This window comes from Acipenser ruthenus, chromosome 13, assembly GCF_902713425.1.
Source record: "Acipenser ruthenus chromosome 13, fAciRut3.2 maternal haplotype, whole genome shotgun sequence".
Classification (NCBI taxonomy): Eukaryota; Metazoa; Chordata; class Actinopteri; order Acipenseriformes; family Acipenseridae; genus Acipenser; species Acipenser ruthenus.
This window is the reverse complement of record NC_081201.1, coordinates 27,667,373-27,688,856: the sequence shown is the minus strand read 5'-3', so window position 1 is coordinate 27,688,856 and position 21,484 is coordinate 27,667,373. Positions and strand designations below refer to the sequence as shown.

The following is a 21,484-nucleotide window of genomic DNA, read 5'->3' as shown; positions in this document are numbered from 1 at the left end:
CCAGAGCATGCCTCAGAAGAACTGAAGGTCAGTGGGGTTCCTCTGATCCCACGAACAAGCCAATTGCCTCTTTACATCCAGGAACTCGAGAGTGGATATCAGCGAGCTGCTGACCTCTAGAAGACAAAGGCCAGCCCTCTAGTTGTCCACTTGAGCTCACCTGGCCAGTAGGGTCCGCTGTAGTGCAATGAGGCAAAACAATCTCTGCTGGTTTTGCCTCCCTAACCTGCAGGAGAGCCAGAGCCAGTGCAAGGCCTACTCTTGTATCCCCAGAGTAGACCGATGACTTCGCACAGCCAGGACGCGCACCTGCACTCCCCTGACTATCAATCACCCTCCACACCATGCAGCCCTGCTTTTAAGTCATGGGCCCCTCACAGTATTACAGGTTTAAACACAAAATTACATTAGTGCTGAACTGTACAAGGTATCCCTGTGCTCTAGTGTGGAATAAGCCTAGATCACTAGATGTAGATGATCTACAGACAATACTCAGGCTACAGAATGTACATATATTCTGACAGTGGAATATGAGTTAACAGGGCAGCCCTTCTCACTCTTCCTCCAACATGCTGTTTCTATAGATACACATGGATAATTCCATAGAAACTAAATTGAGGGGGTGAAAATTGAGCAATTAACTGATGTTAGTGCATTTTAAATGCAAACTGTTTTTCTTTGTTTTCAGGAAGAAGGCCGTTATGAAGGTCCAACGCTGGCTCAGGCGATTGAGCTGTTTGGAGGCAGGCGGTGGAACGCGAGGAACACAAGCACAGGGACTTTGAGCAGAGGCTCAGAGAAACCCAACATACAAAGAATCAGCACGACAAAGAAGAAAAAAAAAGGACTTATGAGGGTGAGAACCCAGCCAACCCATTCCCCTCTTAGAAGTGGTCTCTTCAAAACAGCAGCAGTTAACTGTTAAATTACCAGTAAAGAGACACTGGGTGGGAGTTCTAAAGCTGCATCAAGTTGAGTCGTGATGTCACTTAAAATAACGCAACGAGCAGGTGGAGCTCAGAGGGTACATGCTGTCCTCCTGGAGTCAGAGCTGAAATGCCAGAACAGTTAGGTCATGTACAGTACGCACACACTTGCTGAAAATGCACCTGCTTATTTTCCCAGTAAAGAATTCGCCGTGCTTGCTTGACCTCAACAAAAGATGAATTATGATGAAACAATTTAGAATATCATATTGTTTTTTTCTTCACGATTATCCATAAATCAAGTTTCTACTAAATGTAGTTTCAAATGTAAATATATTCAGAGTGTTTCTACACTGCAGCTTCTCGTTCGATCCCCGAATGTAACTGAAACAGGTGATTCATTGATATAGGGGTCAATTGGAGAAGCCATGAGGGTTTAGCAACATTTGCTGATACACACAAACAGCCTTGGAAACTTTGAATGAAATGTGCACTGCTTTGGTAAAATGTGTGTAACTGTACCTTGACCTCCCTGTTAACATAAAAAAAGGATTGATTATTCTCATTCCTGTGCGCACAGGGGGACAGTGGAGATGCTACCGATGATGAAATGGCGACTCGGAAAACAAAAAGCTGTAAAGAAAACTCTGGCAGGAGTGGTTCTGATCTTCTGGACTTCAGGGAGCAGGTTGAACCAGGTCCGATAAGTTCAATCCATTACGTTTTCAGATATTTCCAGTCATTCATATTTCTTTTCTACTTTAAAAAAAAAAAAGGCTTGAGGTTCTGATGTTTTCATAAGTGTAGGCACCCTCTTGATAAAAGGGGGAAAAAAATCTTACCCTTAAAGAAAAGGACACTTAAATAAATAAATAAATAAATAAATAAATAAATAAATATTTTTCTGAAAGTGTTTAAATATGAATATATAAAAGCAGTAATTACCATATATAGTCATCATTACTTTGAAGTGGGGATAAAAGTTTTTATTTTTTTATCATACTTTCCTTTAGAGGAGAATACTGCAATGGGTTTTCCTGGATCCTATCCCCTACCGTCAAGAAAAGCCAACTCCCTCACGACCGCTGTCTCTCCTAGCATGGCAGCCTCCACCACCCCTGCCAGGCCTGCTTCTTCTCCTGTCTTGTCTGCTGCTAATAAGAGCCAGCCATGGTAAGTGGGAGACCCCTGGAGACTCCCTAGATCAGAGGTTCCACAACTTTTTTCCTGCATGACCCCATTTTGATACGTAAATGTGTACGTGACCCCAGAAAGCAAACCAAGCAACCAACACATTAATATGTTATTGAATGTACTCACCAAGTCTGATGTGACACGTAGGCTTGCATGTTGTGACACAGCTTCTCAAAATCCAGCGATGTGGTTGAAACTGCATATCTAATTTCTGATGTTACATCCGTGGTGGTTTAATATCGAGACTTGATGCACACAAGTGCGGAGAATCCAACTTCCCACAAATATGTGCTGGCAAATGGCGCTATCAGTTTTAAGGCGCGTGTTGAGAGCGCAGGATATTCACTGTTGACTCTGAACCAGAACTCTGGGAGAGAAAGTCAGGCATATGTTCCTTACAAGAGTCGATCATAGTAAATGTCAATTAGCTGTTTCAGCTGCTGGCAAATCCATAGCATCAGGTGTGCACTGAAAGGGGTTTTGCACCCAATCATATTTTGTCATGTCTAAGTCGGGGATGGGGGTGGGAGGATGGACACAAACTGTGTCTCCAGCTGGCTGAGATGCTCAGCCATGACCTGTGTGGGAGGCTGAGTAATTCATTGTCAGCCAGGAACCTGCAAACTGTGGGAAGGAGTCATAGTTTGATTTCAATAGATTATTCTTCCAGAAAGCCATTTTTTTCACGAATGCTGTGATTCGATCACTCCGCTGAAAGATGTTGGTGTTCTTTCCTTGCAAACCTGCATTCAGTTAATTTGACTGTGCAAATATATCTGTCACACATGCATTATTTTGATCACAGAGAAAATCAACAAATTCCTTTTTTTTTACAGTCCATCGCATAGGCAAGCAGGTCTTCTAGAAATCATTCTAGTACCCTTCCTCTTGAGAGCCAAAGAATTTCAGTGTGTAACAGCAACATGTTGTGGTCAGACCCCATGTCTTCACACAGTTTTGCAAACAGACGTGCACGAAGAGGGTGAGGCTTGATGTAGTTCACAATGGATGTGGCCTGCTGCAAGACTTCACCTAGCTCTGTGCTTAAATCTTTAGCTGCCAGTTGCTCTCTGTGGATCATGCAGTGAGTCCACACAGATGGAGAAACTCTCTTCATTAAGCCCTGCTTGTGGCCAGCCACAGATGGTGCCCCCTTACGATCGAACGGGATATCGTTGCCCTTTATGTAGCCATGTAGCACATTTAAATATTTCTTGTGCAGTCTTGTGTCCTGGAAGAGGGAGACAGAACAGAATGTCTTTGAGAATTGCACCCTCCCATAAGTATCACACAAAAGCTAAGAAGTGTGCATCACGCCTCAGTGCTCAAATCAATTTGAAGTGCAAAGGCATCCATGTTTTTCAACCGTTCCACCACCATGTTTTCTTTATTTGCTGCTATTCCCTCAGTCCTTCGATTCCCATTGTTGTTGGAGAGGTATGGCTCTGAGTTTGTTCGCCTCAGTTTCCTCACACATTATTCTCGCCATATTGACTGCAGCAGGCAAAATTAGTCTCCCCAGTTGTGTGAGGCTTCTTGGCCTGTGTGATACAGTAGTTCACCTCAGATGATGCCTGTTGATCTTGATCAGAGACGGACAAGGCCATCTTGAATTGCACTTGTTGATGCGATAGGCCCTCTTTCCTGCACTGGAAAAATGATTTTGGTTTCCCCATGCATTCCTTGTTTCCAAGTGTAGCTGCAGTTTACTTGGCTTCATGCTTTCGCTAGATAACACCTTATAGGTGAGGCATTTTGGCTTTTCTTTGTTTTTCACAAATAAAAAGGTTAAAGCCGTATTAATTTTACATATGTAAAGGGGAAATAGCAAAAATAGATGCAGCTAATGCAGTTACAAGGTATGTAGATGTTCAGAAATAAAAGGGAATGTCTATTGAATTGAATGGAGGTGAATTGGAAATAAGACAGGACACCTGATGATGTTTTGTACAATGGAACAGCGTTACTGAACTTTAATATGTGTTTCCTTCAGCACCTGGAGCAGTCGCAGCTGGCATGGTCGAGGGAAAGGAAGCTTAAAAGGCTTTCAGAACCTGATGATATCCGACAGCAACATGAGCTTCACTGAATTTGTGGAACTTTTTAAATCGTTCAGGTAGTGTATTTTGCAAGCACTTGTTTTGCATTCAAAGGAAAAGTCCCTTACAAAGGGGGTCCAATATTTCTCTTCAGTTTCAATGAATCTTTTTTGTTGTTGTTGTTGACATTTGTGAATAATTTCCCCCTCAAAGTTTCTCAAATAAACTCAATTGCAGTTTGATGTATTTCCCGCTTGTTGTAGGGTGTCAAGTTGCTCATAATTCAGCTTTACTACTGCTAAACATTTAGCTGTTCAAGTGAACTCAGATACATCGATAACTAAACTAATTCAGGATGTTTCTAATTGTTGTTGTTATTACTTGAAACATGTATTTTTAGTATATTTTGTATTGCGTACTAAATGGAAATAGATAAGTTAGTGTTGTAGAGGGAAGTACAAGTTGCCTTTATAGTTACATTATGTAACTTTCTAGCTGCACCCTGATGTTCTCTTTAATCACTCCCAACTTGTGGCAAGTCGTGTCACCTTTACAAAACAGTATTGCCGCAAAAAAAGATTATATATAAGTTTATATAACTGTAAAACTTCTTGGACACCTTGTATATAAAGTATGTTACAATTACATAATTTGCTTTAATTTTCTAAAGGCATATTCAATATACAGTGGCTTCAGTAATGATTAAGTGTACACCAGATTATCCCCAGGGACCTTGCACACAGCTAAAATTGCAAATATGTCATTCTTTTTCAACAGCATCAGAAGTTCCATTAGTTTTTGACCGCATAACAAGGTCTGAGATGAATAAATACTATCTCATTACATTGTTTCTACAGCAACACTTGGCTAACTTTTGTTATTGGAAAAATGTGTTTTATTCAACAGTGTTGTATAAAATCACGTTATCCTAATATGTAAACATAAACCTCTTTGAATAATGTTGGAATCTTCAACTTTATATATGCTGCTGTAAATACTAACACAATATATTTTGGAAGTGTGTTGGTTTACTTGCAATTGGAGGGTGATTTAAGGTGGTATTGCTAGGTCATCGTCCAGTTCAGTTTATAATGAATCTGACTTGCAAACTGCTCCGTTACTAGAGGAAGGCTATTAAGAAACTGATCTTTTTTTTTTGTCATTGCAGCATTCGAAGTCGGAAGGACCTGAAGGAGCTATTTGATATCTATGCTGTGCCGTGCAATCGCTCAGGGTCAGAGTCTGCTCCACTCTACACAAACCTGACTATTGACGACAACATCACTGGGTTACAGCCTGACCTAGGTCTGTTACTTTCTGTTGTTTTTTATTTGCTGTATTGCTGTTCCAATTTATGAATCGTTTTCTGTTTTCATTGTTGTGTGTTTTACCTTTGCATTAAGTATGTCCTGTTTAAACAAGCAACAAAAAATACCATGAAGGGTTAAATAGTGCCTTGATATGTCTGAACTTAATTGTGAAATAATTAAACAGATTTTTTTGTTTGTTTGTTTAATGCAATCAGACCTCCTAACCCGTAACGGATCTGATCTTGGCCTCTTCATAAGAACCAGACAACAGATGTCTGATAACCAAAGACAGATCTCAGATGCGATCGCTGCTGCCAGCATTGTGACCAATGGAACTGGAGTTGAAAGTGCATCGCTGGGAGTGCTGGGGATTGCCATCCAGCAGCTCAACGACTTCCTGGTGAACTGTCAAGGAGAGCATCACACCTATGATGAAATCCTCAGCATAATCCAGGTTTGTATCGTGCCCAAAACTAATGGAGAGAAGAGGCAGATATAGAGTATTGGGGGTTGACTGAAAGAGTGCAGGTGACACATGTGTGGATAGGAGAAGGAAGGTTTATGCTAGCTCCAGGTTCCGTTCCCAAGTCAATCTTGCTTTGCTCCCCCATAAGTAATACACCATTGACACACTTTTTATTTGTTCCACGCATTGGCTTTTATTGGATGATCGAAACAAGCACATTTAAAAGTATTTGTCCGAGAGCTTTTTTCTTGGCTGAGGATGTTCAGCCGTTTACACACATGATCCTGTTACCATTGCTCCAGGTGATTATATTAAAAAGACAAAAACATCTCTGTAAGACCATCTGTATATATAATTTCTTACCTGTTTAATATCCTATTGTGTAAGAAATGACTATTAGGAAAGGTTTATGATATATGATAATATGTTATTTGTATTTTATTGTATTTTTATTGTTTTTGTTGTCTTCTACAGAAGTTTGAACCCTCTGTCAACATGCGCCAACTGGGATGGATGTCTTTTGAGGGTTTTGCAAGGTAGTTACAACATTCCACATGCTTAAGCTTTAGAATCACAACTGTTTTCCCTAGTAGGGAAAGGATAGGAGCGGGAATTCAGAATCCCATTCCTTATTATTTCTGGGGTCCAGTTATACAATAACAAGCATTTTAGTGATGCATAGTGTGAAATGTCAGCCAGTATGATAACAAACTGCAGTGCTTACCCCAAAGGATTACATTTTTCCAATGATTTTTTCCAGCCAATGTATATAAATCTTTTGAGAAGGGATCTTTTCAAGCAAACAAATGTTGTATTTTTGGATATATGTTTTTTTTTTTTTTTTTTTTTTTTTTTAATCATTTCCTGTCCTTTACAAAAAAAGAGTTTTCATCAGTATTATTGCTTCATTATTTCCAATCACTATAGGTTTCTGATGGACAAGGACAGCTTTGCCTCCAAAAATGATGAATCTCAAGTGAACGAGGAAGACCTGCAATACCCCCTTTCTTATTATTATATTGAATCCTCGCACAACACCTACCTCACAGGGCACCAGCTTAAAGGGGAGTCCTCTGTGGAGCTTTACAGTCAGGTGAGCACAACAGCCTCTCTGTTGTTTGATAGTCAGCCAATTACAGTATTTATTGACTGACTGCAGTGTGGCAGGCTGTCAGTACAGTCCTGGATAGTGCTGGCAAAGCACCTGCCTCATAGCAGCAAGCAGCTGACTTAAGCCAGTGGAGTCTAAGAATAGCTGGTCGATGCAGCAGGGAGAATTGGACCACTGATATTGTCAGTGTTTCTTAAAATATTTTACAACTGTGATGCTCCTTGTTTATTTTTGACAGTGACAACACTAGCAGTTTGCTTATGACTAACAAATATTGAACTTGCATAAATTTATTTTATTCAGCCTGGCATCATCATTATAATTGAGCTAACATTGGCTACTGTATTGTACGTTTAAAAATACATACTATGTCTAAAATCTTGAAACGTAATATGTTCATTCAAACAATATTTGCGTCTAACTTGCTACCAAGCCTTTTGAAACAATATTATCCTGATATGTATGTGTAAACAGGTCACTATTTTCTTTATATTGTACAGTACTATTGATCTGTTGTGCCCTCTGCAATACCCAGCATATACTTGCATATCACTTACTTGCTTTTAATCTCCTACTTTCAACATAGTCTTTGTTTGGGACAGTATACAGTTAGAGTGTACCACAGACATCTTTTCTTGTGGGTTGTTTAGTCTGAAGTTCACTTTGTTCAATGTATCAGAATCATGTGTTTCTTTACTATGTGTTTGTTTCCTCGTCATTGTTTCTGCAGGTGCTGTTGCAAGGCTGCAGGAGTATTGAACTGGACTGCTGGGACGGAGATGACGGGATGCCCATTATCTATCACGGACACACACTCACTACAAAGATCCCATTCAAGGTACTCTGTCACTGTGCTAACCAAGAGACCGCAAACTCTACTAACAAATTATCCACCTTATCAGACAACTACATTTGTTTATACCTTTTATCAAGAATTCATAAGAATTATACAATGATTTATGGGGGGATGATTTCAAACTCTAAAAAGCGGATTTTTTTTTTTTTAAATGTGTTTGTCAAGTACATTTACTTGCTTTTATCAAAATCTGCTTTCCTTGGATTTAAATGAATGTTCTGTTTGGCCCTGTTAAATGATGTTATTTTACTTTATCATCAGACATTTACTCAATATTACCAAGCTCTTGTTAGTAAAGCACCACCGCATTTGTGAGAGGGAATGAGCCATCTGAAAATGTCTATAATGTTGAATAGCCGTCCACCTCCCTCCCCTTCCTTCACTGTGCAGATGGCCTCATACCAGGGAGGGTAGCGAGGCCACTTCACTGGCAGATGGTTCCTGCCAGCATTGAGGAGGTTCCAGGGTGTTCATCTATAAGGACGAGCCCAGAAGTTTTCAGTGTCACCTTCATTTTAGTAGCAGCTTCTAATAAATACTTTCATTTCAGGAACCTGCAGGTAAACTAGACTTGTGCTATAAGGAGCTCCCCTGAATAACAAAGTTTGAATTAGTAAATACGCAAGCTATTACTTGCTCATCTTTCTAACTGTGCGCCCTCATTAACAAGCTCATGAGTTTCTTTTAAAAGATTAAATCGTTTGACATTTTTTAAATTGTTTTAGACCGTTGTTGTTTTCACTACACTATTTTGAAAATGATGTGAATGAAAAAAAAAAACATTCTTTAGAAATGTATAAAAGACATTAGGGCATGTTTTGTTGTATATGCAATATTTTTTCTTCTGTCCCCTCAGGATGTTGTAGAAGCTGTCAACCGCAGTGCTTTTGTTAACTCAGACCTGCCTGTCATCTTATCAATCGAGAATCACTGTTCCCTGCCTCAGCAACGCAAGATGGCAGAAGTCTTTAAGGTAATTCAGTTTACCATAGACTATCAAGGGTTCAGCTTTCCATCTTGGAATGGATTTCTACTTTGATTTATCTGCCGATGTTAAAATTCTTTGTTCACTTAAACTACACTGACCTAGGTGTCAGTGCATTAATATATAAAGTACTATGTTTCGTTTTGTTTTTTTAGTGTGTGTTCGGGGACAAACTGGTGACTAAATTCTTATTTGAGAGTGATTTCTCAGACGATCCACTGTTGCCATCACCACAGCAACTAAAAGGAAGAATTCTTCTCAAAAACAAGAAGCTAAAAGCACATCAGGCTCCTGTTGATATTCTGAAACAAAAGGCAAGTAAATTAAGTTAACATCAATTGTGAAAGTTGTATTATCTGTTTAGTGTTGCAATTGTATAATTTACAGTATGGTTTCCTACAGTGTATAACTGTGGAACATCCCATCCTCTATTACTTGATAATAAAGTCAAGATGTAAATATAAACATTAAAGAAATGTTCTCATACTGATGTAATACCACAGGGTTTCCTTGTCTTTTCAAACCCTTTTGTTTTAAGTCAAAGATAGGACTCTTCATTGAACCTTTGTAGTCTATTATAATAAGCATCTAAAATCTCTGAATAATTCAACTGGCTGAAGTTGATTGGCATCATATTTGTACCACACATGACCGGATAAAACAAAAAAGCAATAGGTAAAAGTCTCCTGCTTCAGCTCTGAAAGTGGTCCAATTTGACAAAGATTGGGATTCATTATTAACTCTACAGGATGTATTGTTTTTTGGTTTAGGCCCATCAGCTGGCACATATGCAGGCCCAAGCAAGTAACGGCACTCCTGCAAGCAGTACACCTGGGAATAACGAAGAAGAAGAAGATGAGGAGGATGAATACGATTACGACTATGAGTCTCTGTCTGATGGTGGGGAAAAACTAACGTTCTAAATATACATGCAGACATACAGTACATACAGCTATGGCCAAAACTTTTGCATCGCCCAATAGAATTAACAAATGTTGCTTTGTTAATAATGAAACTTGCTGAATAATGTTGTGTTAACATATTGAATTACATACCGCGTTGTAATTTTCCATATACTTAACAAAAAACTGCCAAATTGAAAAATGTGACATTTTGAAATCTAAGATGAAATACTGTACTACTATTATGGCTTCCAGTAGACCTTTTGCAATATCATTTTGTAGTTTATTTGATTACATTATGTTAAATAAAAGACTGTGTGTGTGTCTATATATATATATATATATATATTTTTTTTTTTTTCTCACTCCTAAAATACTTGGCCACAGCAGTGCATACATGCATACATACAGAGACAAGATGTGCTGTAAATACATGCAGAGCCAATCCACACAAAGATTTGTATATGGCAGTCTCCCTGTCTGTGTGTCTCATTATGTAAATGCATCTCTTTATGTAAACCATCGAATGTGCATCTTATTCTGTAAACCATCTAATTAACCATCACAAGTATATTTAGGCTTTAAACAGTAACCCTGTAAAACAACTAATCCAAAATCAGTAGTCAATACCTCTTCATTTATTTTTTTATTGACAGTAAATTATACAGGTAAAACAAGCTGTTCTGAAGAATGTTTTACTTGACCCTATGTAATACATTACATCTGGACATCTTCATTTCCTGTACTCTTACATACTTTCTGACTGTTTTCCTATAGCTGATGTCCTTACTGCTTCTCCTGCTTCTAATGGCCAGGAAGGTAAAAAGCACCTTTATGTTGGCCAACTTAACTGCATGGCCTTCACCATTGAATAAACCTGTGTGCAGTAAAATCATATTGTCATTTGTGTTGTATATTAGCAGTATGTAATATTGCATGGAGTAAAGTATCAAGTAAAAGCATAACGCTTCAAGCAGCATTCACTCTTCAAGCAGCAGGGAGGGATACAAACTGGTATGGACTGATACTACTGTTTATAAAGCGCAACTGCTTCACATGTGAAAAGAAAAATACTGTTGTACTGTTTCACAATACTATAGTTAATGTAGTGCCCTTCATTAAATAACATTACAAAACTTTTCTCATGCTGCATAGTGAGTTTCTGACTTCCAGTAGCTTTGTAGCTGTCTGTAGAGGCAGTCCTTTTCGGTGTAGCAAGACATCATTATTTTTAGTTACTTGAAGTTTTGAATTGGTAAAATGAATAATGTACATTCACATGTATGTCACAAATAATGGTTTAGAATTGTAAAACTGGTACACTTCATATAACAATTTGTATGTTTGTTTATGTCTTTTTTTTTGGTTGCATATACAGGCCACAACCAACAACACTGTGCATTGAAATGTTGTGATTTCATTTGGTGGTGTTCGCTACATCAGAACAAACTAAAACATCTGGTTTCTCAGGCCCTACCTTCCCCTGCTTAAACCAAAAGTAAAGTGCTTGTGATAGTCCCATGAGAATGTGTGTGTTCAACAGATCCTGAAGACCATAACTGTTTGTAGGAGGTCTGAACATCAATTTCCCATAAGTGCTTGCCAGTGCTTTTATAGTAAGGCCACTGTGTGCCCTATTCTCAATATGGTTTGTAATTGTCGGCTTTGTTAATAGTACTGAGCAGTTTCATAAATATCATAACTATTCTATTTTATACTTTGAATAATACATTAGTGAATAGGGCCTTACGGTTTAAATTCATATTCCAGTGGATACTTTCAAAGTACTTGTATTGAAAATAAACTTGAAAAACAAAAGGTAGTGCTCACATAATAGTTAGTGCCACATGAATTTTGCTTCTATTGAATGCCATACAGTTAGAGGACCAAAACAGCGGTGGTCTTAAACACTGTGCTAAAGAAAGGTGTTGGTGACTCAGCAGAGGGCATTATCTTCCCTGAGCTAATACTCACCCTGTAATCTAGTACACAGTCCTAACTTCCCTAACTCCCATAAATATATACAATCAAAGAAGCAAATAAAGCACATGATTTCAATCCCATAAATGAGTGTGATGTATGTATAGATTGTTTCCATTAACATTTTCTTTGCTAAAATAAAGAGAATTGGTGTACAATACATTTTAACATTTTCATATTGCCTTCTGAAAGGAGTTATTCCAAGCCAGGTTTTAGGAATCTGTGGAACCCTATACTCCTCACTGTGGTTGTCCCTCATTGCTTTTGTCTGAGAACCCAGATATTTTTTGTGTGTGGCTGAGCTCACAGTAATGCTTTTGAATTGCAACAGCTTAGGAGGTGCAACACATTTCAGTCTGATAGTAGTTTCAAATGCAAAAATAGACTGAAATGAGTTCATCATCCTTAGGATTACTGTCATTTTAATTTTAAATATCCTGTGCAAATTACAACTGGGCATGTAAGTGTTTTTTTTTTGTATGTACTGCTGCTATGCTTTTGGCCAACAAATACTAATCAGTGTAGTAATGACTGGAATCTTAACTGATGTCACACTGTGTTCTGTTGAACAGATAACATCCTTGATGATCGACCAGAGGGCAAGTCATCCACCGATAACTTTCAGTTTGAATACAGTGAAGAAACCCCCAAGAGAACCAAGAAAGCATACAGCACTGCTTGCAGCAAAGGAAAGGTGCGGGCTTTCACAGAAACACCAAAAAAAAAAACGGTGACAATTCTGAAAATCTGTAACATACAGAGTCTGAATCCCAGACCTCTATTAGGAACCAGATTCAATTTATAAAAACTAAGTATGTCTGTCATTTACTGCACCATGGCAAACTAAACACAGGCCTGTACTTACAATGTTAAGAATCGACTAATTCATTAATGAATCCCCATATTTCAGATGTCACTTAATTTATTGGTGTTTTTCAATCAGATTAATAAACAGCTAAATTGAACAGAGTATTATTAAATAAATTAATTAGGACATTTTATATGATATGGTATTGATGGTATTTCAAAGTTTGTAATTTTTTTAATTTATTTTTTTAACAATGCACAGATTTTCGATATGGAACTTGGGGAAGAGTTTTATCTTCCACAAAACAAGAAGGAAAGCAGACAGATTGCTCAGGAGCTTTCAGACATGATAATATACTGCCAAGCTGTCAAATTCCCAGGTCTGTACAAAATGCAATGCCCCATATAACTGTATATGTGTTGTAACTTGATTCAGTAGTTAAGTATACACTGACGCAGTAGCAAGTGTGTTATATTCTGTCCTCAAGTGTGGATGTTGCATGAATTTTACTTGTCACAATTTATCTTGAAAATACTTGTATAAGTAATTTTCTAGCATGGCATTGAACGCTGAGGATTTAATGGAATGGTAGATTGCCATTAAGGCATCCTTTGATGTGGGTGACACCCCAGCCGTGTAATGTAATGTATAATTACTATTGCTTTAGTACACTAGTACAGTATTTGCTACAAGGCAGGTACCCCACTAAACAATGGTGAAGAATTCCCAAGAAAAATAAAAAGATGGAAAATGTAGTGCCCTCTGGCTCTGGCCTTTTGCTCACGTCTCTGTGTAATTTGTTTGTGGGAACCAGGCCTTTCAACTCTTACTCCATCTGGATCTGGCAGAGGAAAAGAGAGAAAGAGCAGGAAGTCCATCTTTGGAACCAATCCTGGTAAAATGAGCCCTGGGGAATCCATGACATTGGTCAGAGCATCTGGAAAAGGTAAAAAAAAAAAAAAAACAATTCCTCTGCTGAGTGAATGAAATGAAACTGTAAAAGAACACACACATTCTGTATTTGATGTGACTGTGTTAACATTCCATGCTGTTGGGGGAATGTACAGTTGTATAGAAGCAAGATGCTAATTGTGAATTAAGTTATTCTTGTAAGGATGCTGTTGGGTAGCCTATTGGTGTATAAAATTGCAGTCTTTTAAGTGACATCTGTATTTGTCAATACGTGTGAATGAAACAGTTTATTTTATTATTACAGTAACATTTTCCTTTGGTATTCAGACTTTTCGAAGTACATTTTGTCCTGTCAGCAGCCAGCAGCTGGCAAGGAGTAGTGCTTGGCTTTAGCGCTTGCTGGTTTTCTTAGTGTAACGCTTAAACCTTATAGTAACTGACTTTCCTTAGTGTTTTACCTTTGCTTTAAGCCTATTCTGAGAGTATTTTAAAAAAAATAATTATCATATCATTTCTGGCACTCCCTCCACACTGACAAAGCTCATGTTGTCCGTGGTGTTGTACTAATGTTGTGTAAGACTTCCTGAAATAAAGAGAGTGAGAGAGATTGTTAGCAGCTGGAACTAGTGCCTTCCATAACCCCAGACATGCCTGGGGATAATTAAATACAGTTTCCCTGCTTGTGAAGTGACTGCTCTAATTTAATACAGCTGCTGTGGTGGTGCAATTACCAGTAGCATTTATGTTTCCCACAGGCGATTTAGTAAATATAGCACCGGAACCAGGTCTTAAAACAAACGGAAATTGGTCCATCACCAGTAAAGTAAAATAGATGTTTTACACCTGTAATTCACACCTATTCACACAATGCACGCCACTTGCTTTATATCACACCTTGTTCTGATTTATAGTAGGACAATTCTGGAAATGAAATATATCTGTAACATCTACTTTGTGTTACTAATACTGTATTTTATTATTATTATTATTATTATTATTATTTATTTTATTTTTTTTAATTTGCACATTACTTTAGGCTCTTTTGACCCCATGCGGCTGAGTTGGGATGAGCCCTCTTCACCCCCATTTAACCCCAACACCTGCCTGAGCGCTATCATCCGGACACCAAAGTGCTATCATATCTCCTCTGTGAATGAGAACGCTGCCAAGCGCCTGTGCCGGAGGTATTCTCAGAAGCTGATTAAACACACCACCTGTCAACTGCTGAGAACCTACCCGGCCGCCACTCGCATCGACTCCTCCAACCCAAACCCGGTCATGTTCTGGCTCCATGGCATTCAGTTGGTGGCTCTTAATTACCAAACAGATGGTAAGGGACTCTGTGGACAGTTGTTGTTGTTTCATAGCGATCATGAAACTACTGTTTCACATTTTATTTCGCCTCACTGCACACTTTTCTCCCTGGCTTAAGGAAGTGTGTTGCAGTAACATCAGGGATCTATAGAAGGTAAAAATAACACCCTGTGTTCCACCAGCCCAGAGCTGAGACTGGACAACTTGCAGTATATTTTAGAAATGAAAATTTAAGTGACTCACCTAGTATAAGCACTGGCCTTTGCTCTCATGTGATGTTAGAGAGGAAAGTCTTCGGGGGATCGTTTTGTTCTTCAGCCACCATTGTTGGTTAAGCACCCCTACAAATCCATATAAATATAGTATTTGTTTATATTAGATTATTTATATTAGTTTAGCAGTGCGTCCAATTAAATTCAAGAATGGTGGTTCATTAAGGTGAATATGACTGCTCTACTTGTCCATAATTAGATGTTTATTTATCTCAAATACTTTAGGAGGAGAAGCTCTCTAATGCGTCTTCATAGTTTGATGAGCCTCTAGGAGGTTACATCAGTGGGGTGGGAGCATGTTAAAGAGATCAATTACACATAATCTGCATTGCACTCTATCATTATAAACTAATCTTCAGACTGAATCAGCAATAAAAATATATTCCGGAGACCTAAATAGTCTGGTAATATGAACCGCTCTTGGATCAAACAGATGTCTGCACAGTCTTCTTAAAGAGACCATGATACCTTTTGAAATATTTTCAGAAGGATACAAATAAACACAGGTTCCAGTAAGAAACTCAAGAAACATATCTGAGACAACTAGCATTGCTGCATAACCTTCAGTGTGGTCATTTATCAAGAGGGAATGTGGGATGCTAATGCTTGAGTTTTCTTTCATCTTAAGGTAATTAAATCATGAATTGCAGAGTTTGCAGGCTGATTTAAAACGCGTCCTGTAAGAAGCACGGAATCAGTCTGTTTCTGGTAGATGAATGTAACCATTTGCTGTTTTGAAAAGGTTTTTCTACAAACTCCTTTCTTTTTCAACAGACCTCGCCATGCACTTAAATGCAGCAATGTTCGAGACAAATGGGGGTTGTGGGTATGTGCTGAAGCCACCAGTTCTGTGGGACAGGAACTGCCCAATGTACCAGCAGTTCTCCCCATTGGAACGAGAGCTGGAGAGCATGAGTCCGGCAGTATATTCTCTCTGGGTAAGCATGTGCTGTAAATGTATATGCTGTGTATTCAATATCCAGCAGTTTCTAAATTGTAAAACGATAATTTCCTTTTCCTTTTTTTCTAGATTATCTCTGGTCAGAATGTGTGTCCCAGTAACACGTCAGGCAGCCCCTGCGTAGAAATTGACGTGCTGGGGATGCCTGCGGACAGCTGTCACTTCCGAACCAAACCCACCCACCGCAACACCCTGAACCCCATGTGGAACGAGCAGTTTCTCTTTCATGTCTGTTTCGAGGACTTGGTTTACATCCGCTTTGCTGTGGTCGAAAACAACAGCTCAGCAATCACTGCCCAAAGGATAATTCCTTTGAAGGCTCTAAAAAGAGGTAACATTTGCTCTTTCCTTTTTGTACATTCTGTACTTCTAAAACTGTCCTCGGTTTTATACTTTTATTAAAATATTAGTTGATATCTGAAAATCCAAAGCCTAGTTATCTAATTCATCGGCACTGTTTTAGTTTTTTTTTTTTTTTTTTCTGGTTGCATACAGCACAAATAATTTCTCCATCATAGCCCTTCATCTTATGTAGTTGAATGCTGCTTCCACTCAGTGACACACTGAGGTCAAGTGACTTGGCTCTGGGTCATACAATAAGTGACAGGGCTGGGATTTCAACCAAAGATCTCCTGGCTTTTTGTTCTTGACACTGTACCAGTTTGTCTCTGAGCCAAATTTAAAATATTCTTGAGCCAATAAAATGAGGGAGAGAGCCCGGCTGGTCAGAGCTGGGGAATGGTTATATATGTGAATATAAATTGACAGCTGCCTAAACACCATAATACAAATCATCTCTAAATGGACACAGCAATCCATAAATCAGTTATTACTTTGACAAAAAAAGACTTTGTTAAAAAATATTTACATTTTTTAGCTATTTATAATAGCAGTCAAAACCATCTTGACTAACTTGTATGTGTTTTTTCAGGGTACAGGCACTTGCAACTGAGAAATCTTCACAATGAACCGCTGGAGATCTCAAGTCTCTTCATTTACAGCAGGGCAGAAGAAAATTCCAGTGGAAACAACGTACCTGCTTCAGTGGTAATTACACACAAAATATTCTCTCTAATGAGTATGATCATTTTTTATTCCTGCTAAACTGCTGATAATAGATGAAGACAGAAAAAGTGGATGCTTCTGCTATGCTTCTCAGTAAATATGTAGAATGCAATTCTATTACCACATTCTCTTCTCTCACAGATTTGTTCTCGTTTTAAGACCACCTATACTGTGTTGAGCTTTTAACCATCATGCTCCATTCTTGTTGAATTCACTAACTTTTAAATTGCTACTAAAACACAAGATTGTATCTTGCTGTCATCCTGCTTAAGTTAACTATTTGCGCAGCACTTTGAAGTGATATTCACAAACGGTATTTTAATCTCCTGTTTTATGGCTGTTTAGTTTGCATTCCTGTAAAATGCCACAGGAAGTGCTGTCTTCAGGCTACTTGGTAGAGCTGTCAGAATCTGGATGTTTTTGTTCTGGCACAAGGTTTTATTTTTTGTAATCGAGAAGTGATATAAGAGTTTAATGGAACTGTTTTAAGTCGAGAACTCCTGCTTGAAAAATGAATTGCAAAAATCTCATTCAGAAACCTCAGTTTAAAGGGTTTGCTTGCGTTTGTGCTCAGGTGTTCAGTACAGAGGAGCGGCGAGCTGCAGCCCTGTACAAAGTGACGGTCCATGGCACCCCAGGTCCTGAACCCTTCACTGTCCTCTCTGTGAGCGAGAAGACCACAGCCAGACAGCTTCTTCACAAAGTGAGCCTCGACTCTCATCACCCCCACGCAGTTCACAAAGGCCAAGAGAAAAACTACAATGCTATACCTAATATGGGAAAAAAAGCACCATGGAAAGTTTACCAGGCTCCTATTTGTGTTAAACAATTGTTTTAAAGAATTTAAAAATACCATCATCTCTGGTATGGGATGTGGACATTTTGTGTCCAGCTGTATTAGTGGTTGTTTAGACAGCCAAAAAACATCCATACTGTAGTAATTTAATATCTGTTATGTTGTGGTTTTACTTTTTTTTGTGTGCAATTATTTTCTTATACTTACTGCAAGATCTCCCTGGATGCAGTGTGTTCCCTTAATTGGTGTTGTTTAGGTAGACAACACAATACTTTGGACTGTCCGATGGAAAGAACTCCAAGAGAATGTATAGGGTGTCTTGAACCAATAGAGACAGTACACCTGCTAGGGGGAAGCATAGGCCATTAAATGAGCTGTGTATTTATTTTGGTTTAACACCAGCTTTATTTTTGTGCTGGATGTATAAGGGAGAAGGTGGATTTTTTTGGTTTGTTAAAACAGAACATGCCAGCATATGTGTCCTTTATGTTTTTAATTTTTCCTTTTGTTGTTTTCTGTAGTTACTCTCTTCAAAGACAGGCTCAGTTTCGAATACCCTGGGCTACTTGTTGGTGGAAGAAAAAGTGTTTCTGTGCAAGGAGAAGAGCGAGTGCAAGAAGCAGCCGCTTCAGCGTGTCATCGGGGCAGAGGAGGAGGTTGTAAAAATCCTCAACAGCTGGTTCCCAGAGGAAGGCTATGTGGGAAGAATCAGCCTCAAAACCAAGGAGGATGTAAGTCTAGTTAATAGTGCATTTTTGCATGTTAAGATTTACAGTTCCAGTAAAATTCAGACAAAAAATGCTGTGTAATTAAGCATGTCCAATTCTGATGCATTTTAGTGGATATCATTTTGTACATCAACTAATATTCTATTAGAAATGTAAGATCAAAACATTTTCTAAGATTGAAATGTTTCACTTTTACAAAACCCTCATGCAGCCTTGTTAAATGTTTAACTTGGCACATGAACACAGCATCTATGAAAATAGAGGAGCCCAAAGGCTTTAAATCTAAATTGAGGTAGTGAAGCTATTATTTAATATCCAAGTACTAAAACAAAACTGTTGTATTGATCAACTTCTCTTTGCCTCTCGTCACCCAACACAAATAACAGTTTGATGGCCTAATTGACAAAGAACACTTCAGTGTTAGTGTTCACTTGTGTGTGCGCCTAACTAATGTATTTTTATATTGAGACAGTTCATTTAAGTGAGCAGTATTCTCCTGAACTGTTGTCTGGATATAGCTATGATTAATTTGTTATCCTTTGTTTATCAGTGTTAATGGCATGCAAGTACTGTGTTAACACCCCACTCCCACTGCTGCTAGGTCCTTCATCTGCAGTGTTGTTGAGCTTGTGTTCACTTATGATATATGTCATCAGATAATCTACAATGTAAGCAAACTATTCTGTGCCAGGATTCCTGAAGGATCAATTTTCATATTCATATTTTAAAATACAATAGCTGTTCACAGGTTAAAACAATGTAATATTGTAATTAAGTATATATTTGTTAGTTTTATATCAACAGTATATAACTTGAAGCACTGGATCACACAAGAGAAAAACCTAACACGGTTTTATTTTAATATATGTAAATTAAGCTACTGTTCGTAGCACAACCAGTATACTTTAACCCCCTTGGTCTCAAGTGTTGTTAAATTGGCCACAGTAGTAGCAAAGTTAGGTATATTTATATTTTACATAAATAAATACATAATTAATAACTAATAAATAACAAATCACTATGTTACTGCATCCTTTAATTTTTCATAACTTACCTGTTATCTCATACTACAATTTACCTATGTCTTAATGTATTGAACAGCAGGTTCTTGTGTTTTCTCAGAATCTCAACCAGAGGAACTCCATCATGGAGGTGGTAGAGGAAGCGAATATCAGCGCAGAAGAGGACAGTTTCTTTGTTCAGGTGCATGATGTTTCTCCAGAGCAGCCTCGCACAGTCATCAAAGCACCTCGCTTCAGCACTGCACAGGACATCATCCAGCAGGTGAGCTTCGTTCAGTGAGATATGAGAATAACCACAGCCACTGCCTTGAGAGAGCAATATTCACCCCAGTGCTAACTTCACACCAAAAAACAAACATTGCCAATGCATGCAAATAAATAACTCTGCTCCTAGTTGTTTCTTGTTAAGAAGACAAAACAATAGTGGATACTTAGGACTGGGGTAAATGCTTTGTGAATATGGCCCCTACTCGCATTCTGACTTGTATGGAGGCAACATTAGCTTACAGCACAATCCTGAAAACGTTAGGTCCCTACTTATCTTCATAATGTCCGTTTAAAAAAAAAAAACACAACAACGTGCTCGTGTTATTTGCAGACACTAAGTAAAGCCAAGTATTCGTACAGCATCCTGACCAATCCCAACCCCAGTGACTACGTGCTTGTGGAGGAAGTCACAAAAGAGCCTGTAAACAAGAGAGCGTCAACCTCCAAGCCGACCCAGCGCATCCTCTTTGATCAGGAAAGTGTCTATCAAGCACAGAGCAAGTGGAAGGGGGCAGGCAAGTTTATCCTCAAGCTCAAAGAGCAAGTCCAGGTAAGTTACCTAGAAGGAAACCGAGCTGCACACGATACTGACACACATATATATATATATATATATAATATATATATATTCATTGCCTTTTTTCCTGTAGAAAATGGCCCAACCTGGCCCAGCCTCGTGGACACCAGGTCTTGTGTCCACGAGGTAACATAATCAATATTTGGTTGTAACGATAGATTCAGTGGATGGGGAAGACATGGCAATTTAGGTTGTTCTAATTGGTAAACTGCCTCTTATACCCACCAGAACTCTGCCTGCAGCTGGATGGTAAAGAAGGCTGGTTCAGTATTCCTCATGGAATTTAGAAGATAAATCAAGTTTGTAAAGTGGAAGAAAAACTTTGCTAACTGAAATATGTTTGTTCGCAGACCACACGGGACGATAAGAGGAAAGGTATTTCTTTTGCCAGTGAGCTCAAGAAATTCACCAAATCGGGCAAGCAGAGTCGGAACCCCTCAGGGCCAGCTCAGACGACGCCCCCAGAAAGTGGTCAGAGTAAGGATGAGAAAGCTGCATGTGGTGTGCCCTTCAGTGAGGTTGCTGAGTAACATCCCTAAGTGCTTGCATTGAGTCCCATTCAGGTATGCCTTGCAGTTCAATATCGGCAGCTTTGATATCTGTCAGGTTACGTATCATATTGTCTCTGAAGTAACACCACCTCTGATGAAGTCAGCATGAACTGCATGTTTCATCTTCAGTGTCCCAATCAATGAAGTTTGTCCGCATGGATGCAAAGAAATGAATTTTCATTTGAATAGTGCTTCAGAGAAGATTTTATGATATTAGTAACAAAAAAAGAAATCAAAACCGACACGGCAATTCTAGTAAGTAATTTAAAGCATGCCTTGTATAAAATGTGTATCAGATGTATTGTGTACAGTAGTCCATTTTGTATGAAGCAAGTTCTGTTACTTCGGTAGTTGATCGATTTAGTTGAATGCATCATTGAAAACAGTCTGTATGGAGTGGAGAAAGATCTTAAAATACCATACATGGGAAAACCATTTTCCC

At 38.6% G+C, this 21,484-nt stretch overlaps 1 protein-coding gene across 3 annotated transcripts in view; it reads left to right on the top strand.

Moving 5' to 3' along the window:
* plce1 (phospholipase C, epsilon 1) overlaps nt 1-21,484 on the top strand; it is a 114,320-nt gene that overhangs the window by 87,936 nt on the left and 4,900 nt on the right. For 2 of the 3 annotated variants that reach the window (XM_058984999.1, XM_034031608.3), the window contains 25 exons: nt 689-856; nt 1,507-1,624; nt 1,940-2,099; nt 4,114-4,236; nt 5,328-5,464; nt 5,685-5,923; nt 6,410-6,471; nt 6,863-7,028; nt 7,777-7,884; nt 8,759-8,875; nt 9,043-9,201; nt 9,658-9,787; nt 10,567-10,608; nt 12,342-12,463; nt 12,839-12,956; nt 13,392-13,523; nt 14,526-14,819; nt 15,850-16,013; nt 16,106-16,367; nt 16,968-17,083; nt 17,676-17,804; nt 18,419-18,628; nt 19,748-19,909; nt 20,246-20,464; nt 20,842-20,968. In XM_058984999.1, the coding sequence (XP_058840982.1) occupies nt 689-856; nt 1,507-1,624; nt 1,940-2,099; nt 4,114-4,236; nt 5,328-5,464; nt 5,685-5,923; nt 6,410-6,471; nt 6,863-7,028; nt 7,777-7,884; nt 8,759-8,875; nt 9,043-9,201; nt 9,658-9,787; nt 10,567-10,608; nt 12,342-12,463; nt 12,839-12,956; nt 13,392-13,523; nt 14,526-14,819; nt 15,850-16,013; nt 16,106-16,367; nt 16,968-17,083; nt 17,676-17,804; nt 18,419-18,628; nt 19,748-19,909; nt 20,246-20,464; nt 20,842-20,968 (3,784 nt within the window). Of the gene's footprint in view, nt 1-688; nt 857-1,506; nt 1,625-1,939; nt 2,100-4,113; nt 4,237-5,327; nt 5,465-5,684; nt 5,924-6,409; nt 6,472-6,862; nt 7,029-7,776; nt 7,885-8,758; nt 8,876-9,042; nt 9,202-9,657; nt 9,788-10,566; nt 10,609-12,341; nt 12,464-12,838; nt 12,957-13,391; nt 13,524-14,525; nt 14,820-15,849; nt 16,014-16,105; nt 16,368-16,967; nt 17,084-17,675; nt 17,805-18,418; nt 18,629-19,747; nt 19,910-20,245; nt 20,465-20,841; nt 21,055-21,484 lie in introns of all 3 variants that reach the window. The other variant, XM_058985000.1, reaches the window with a different exon arrangement.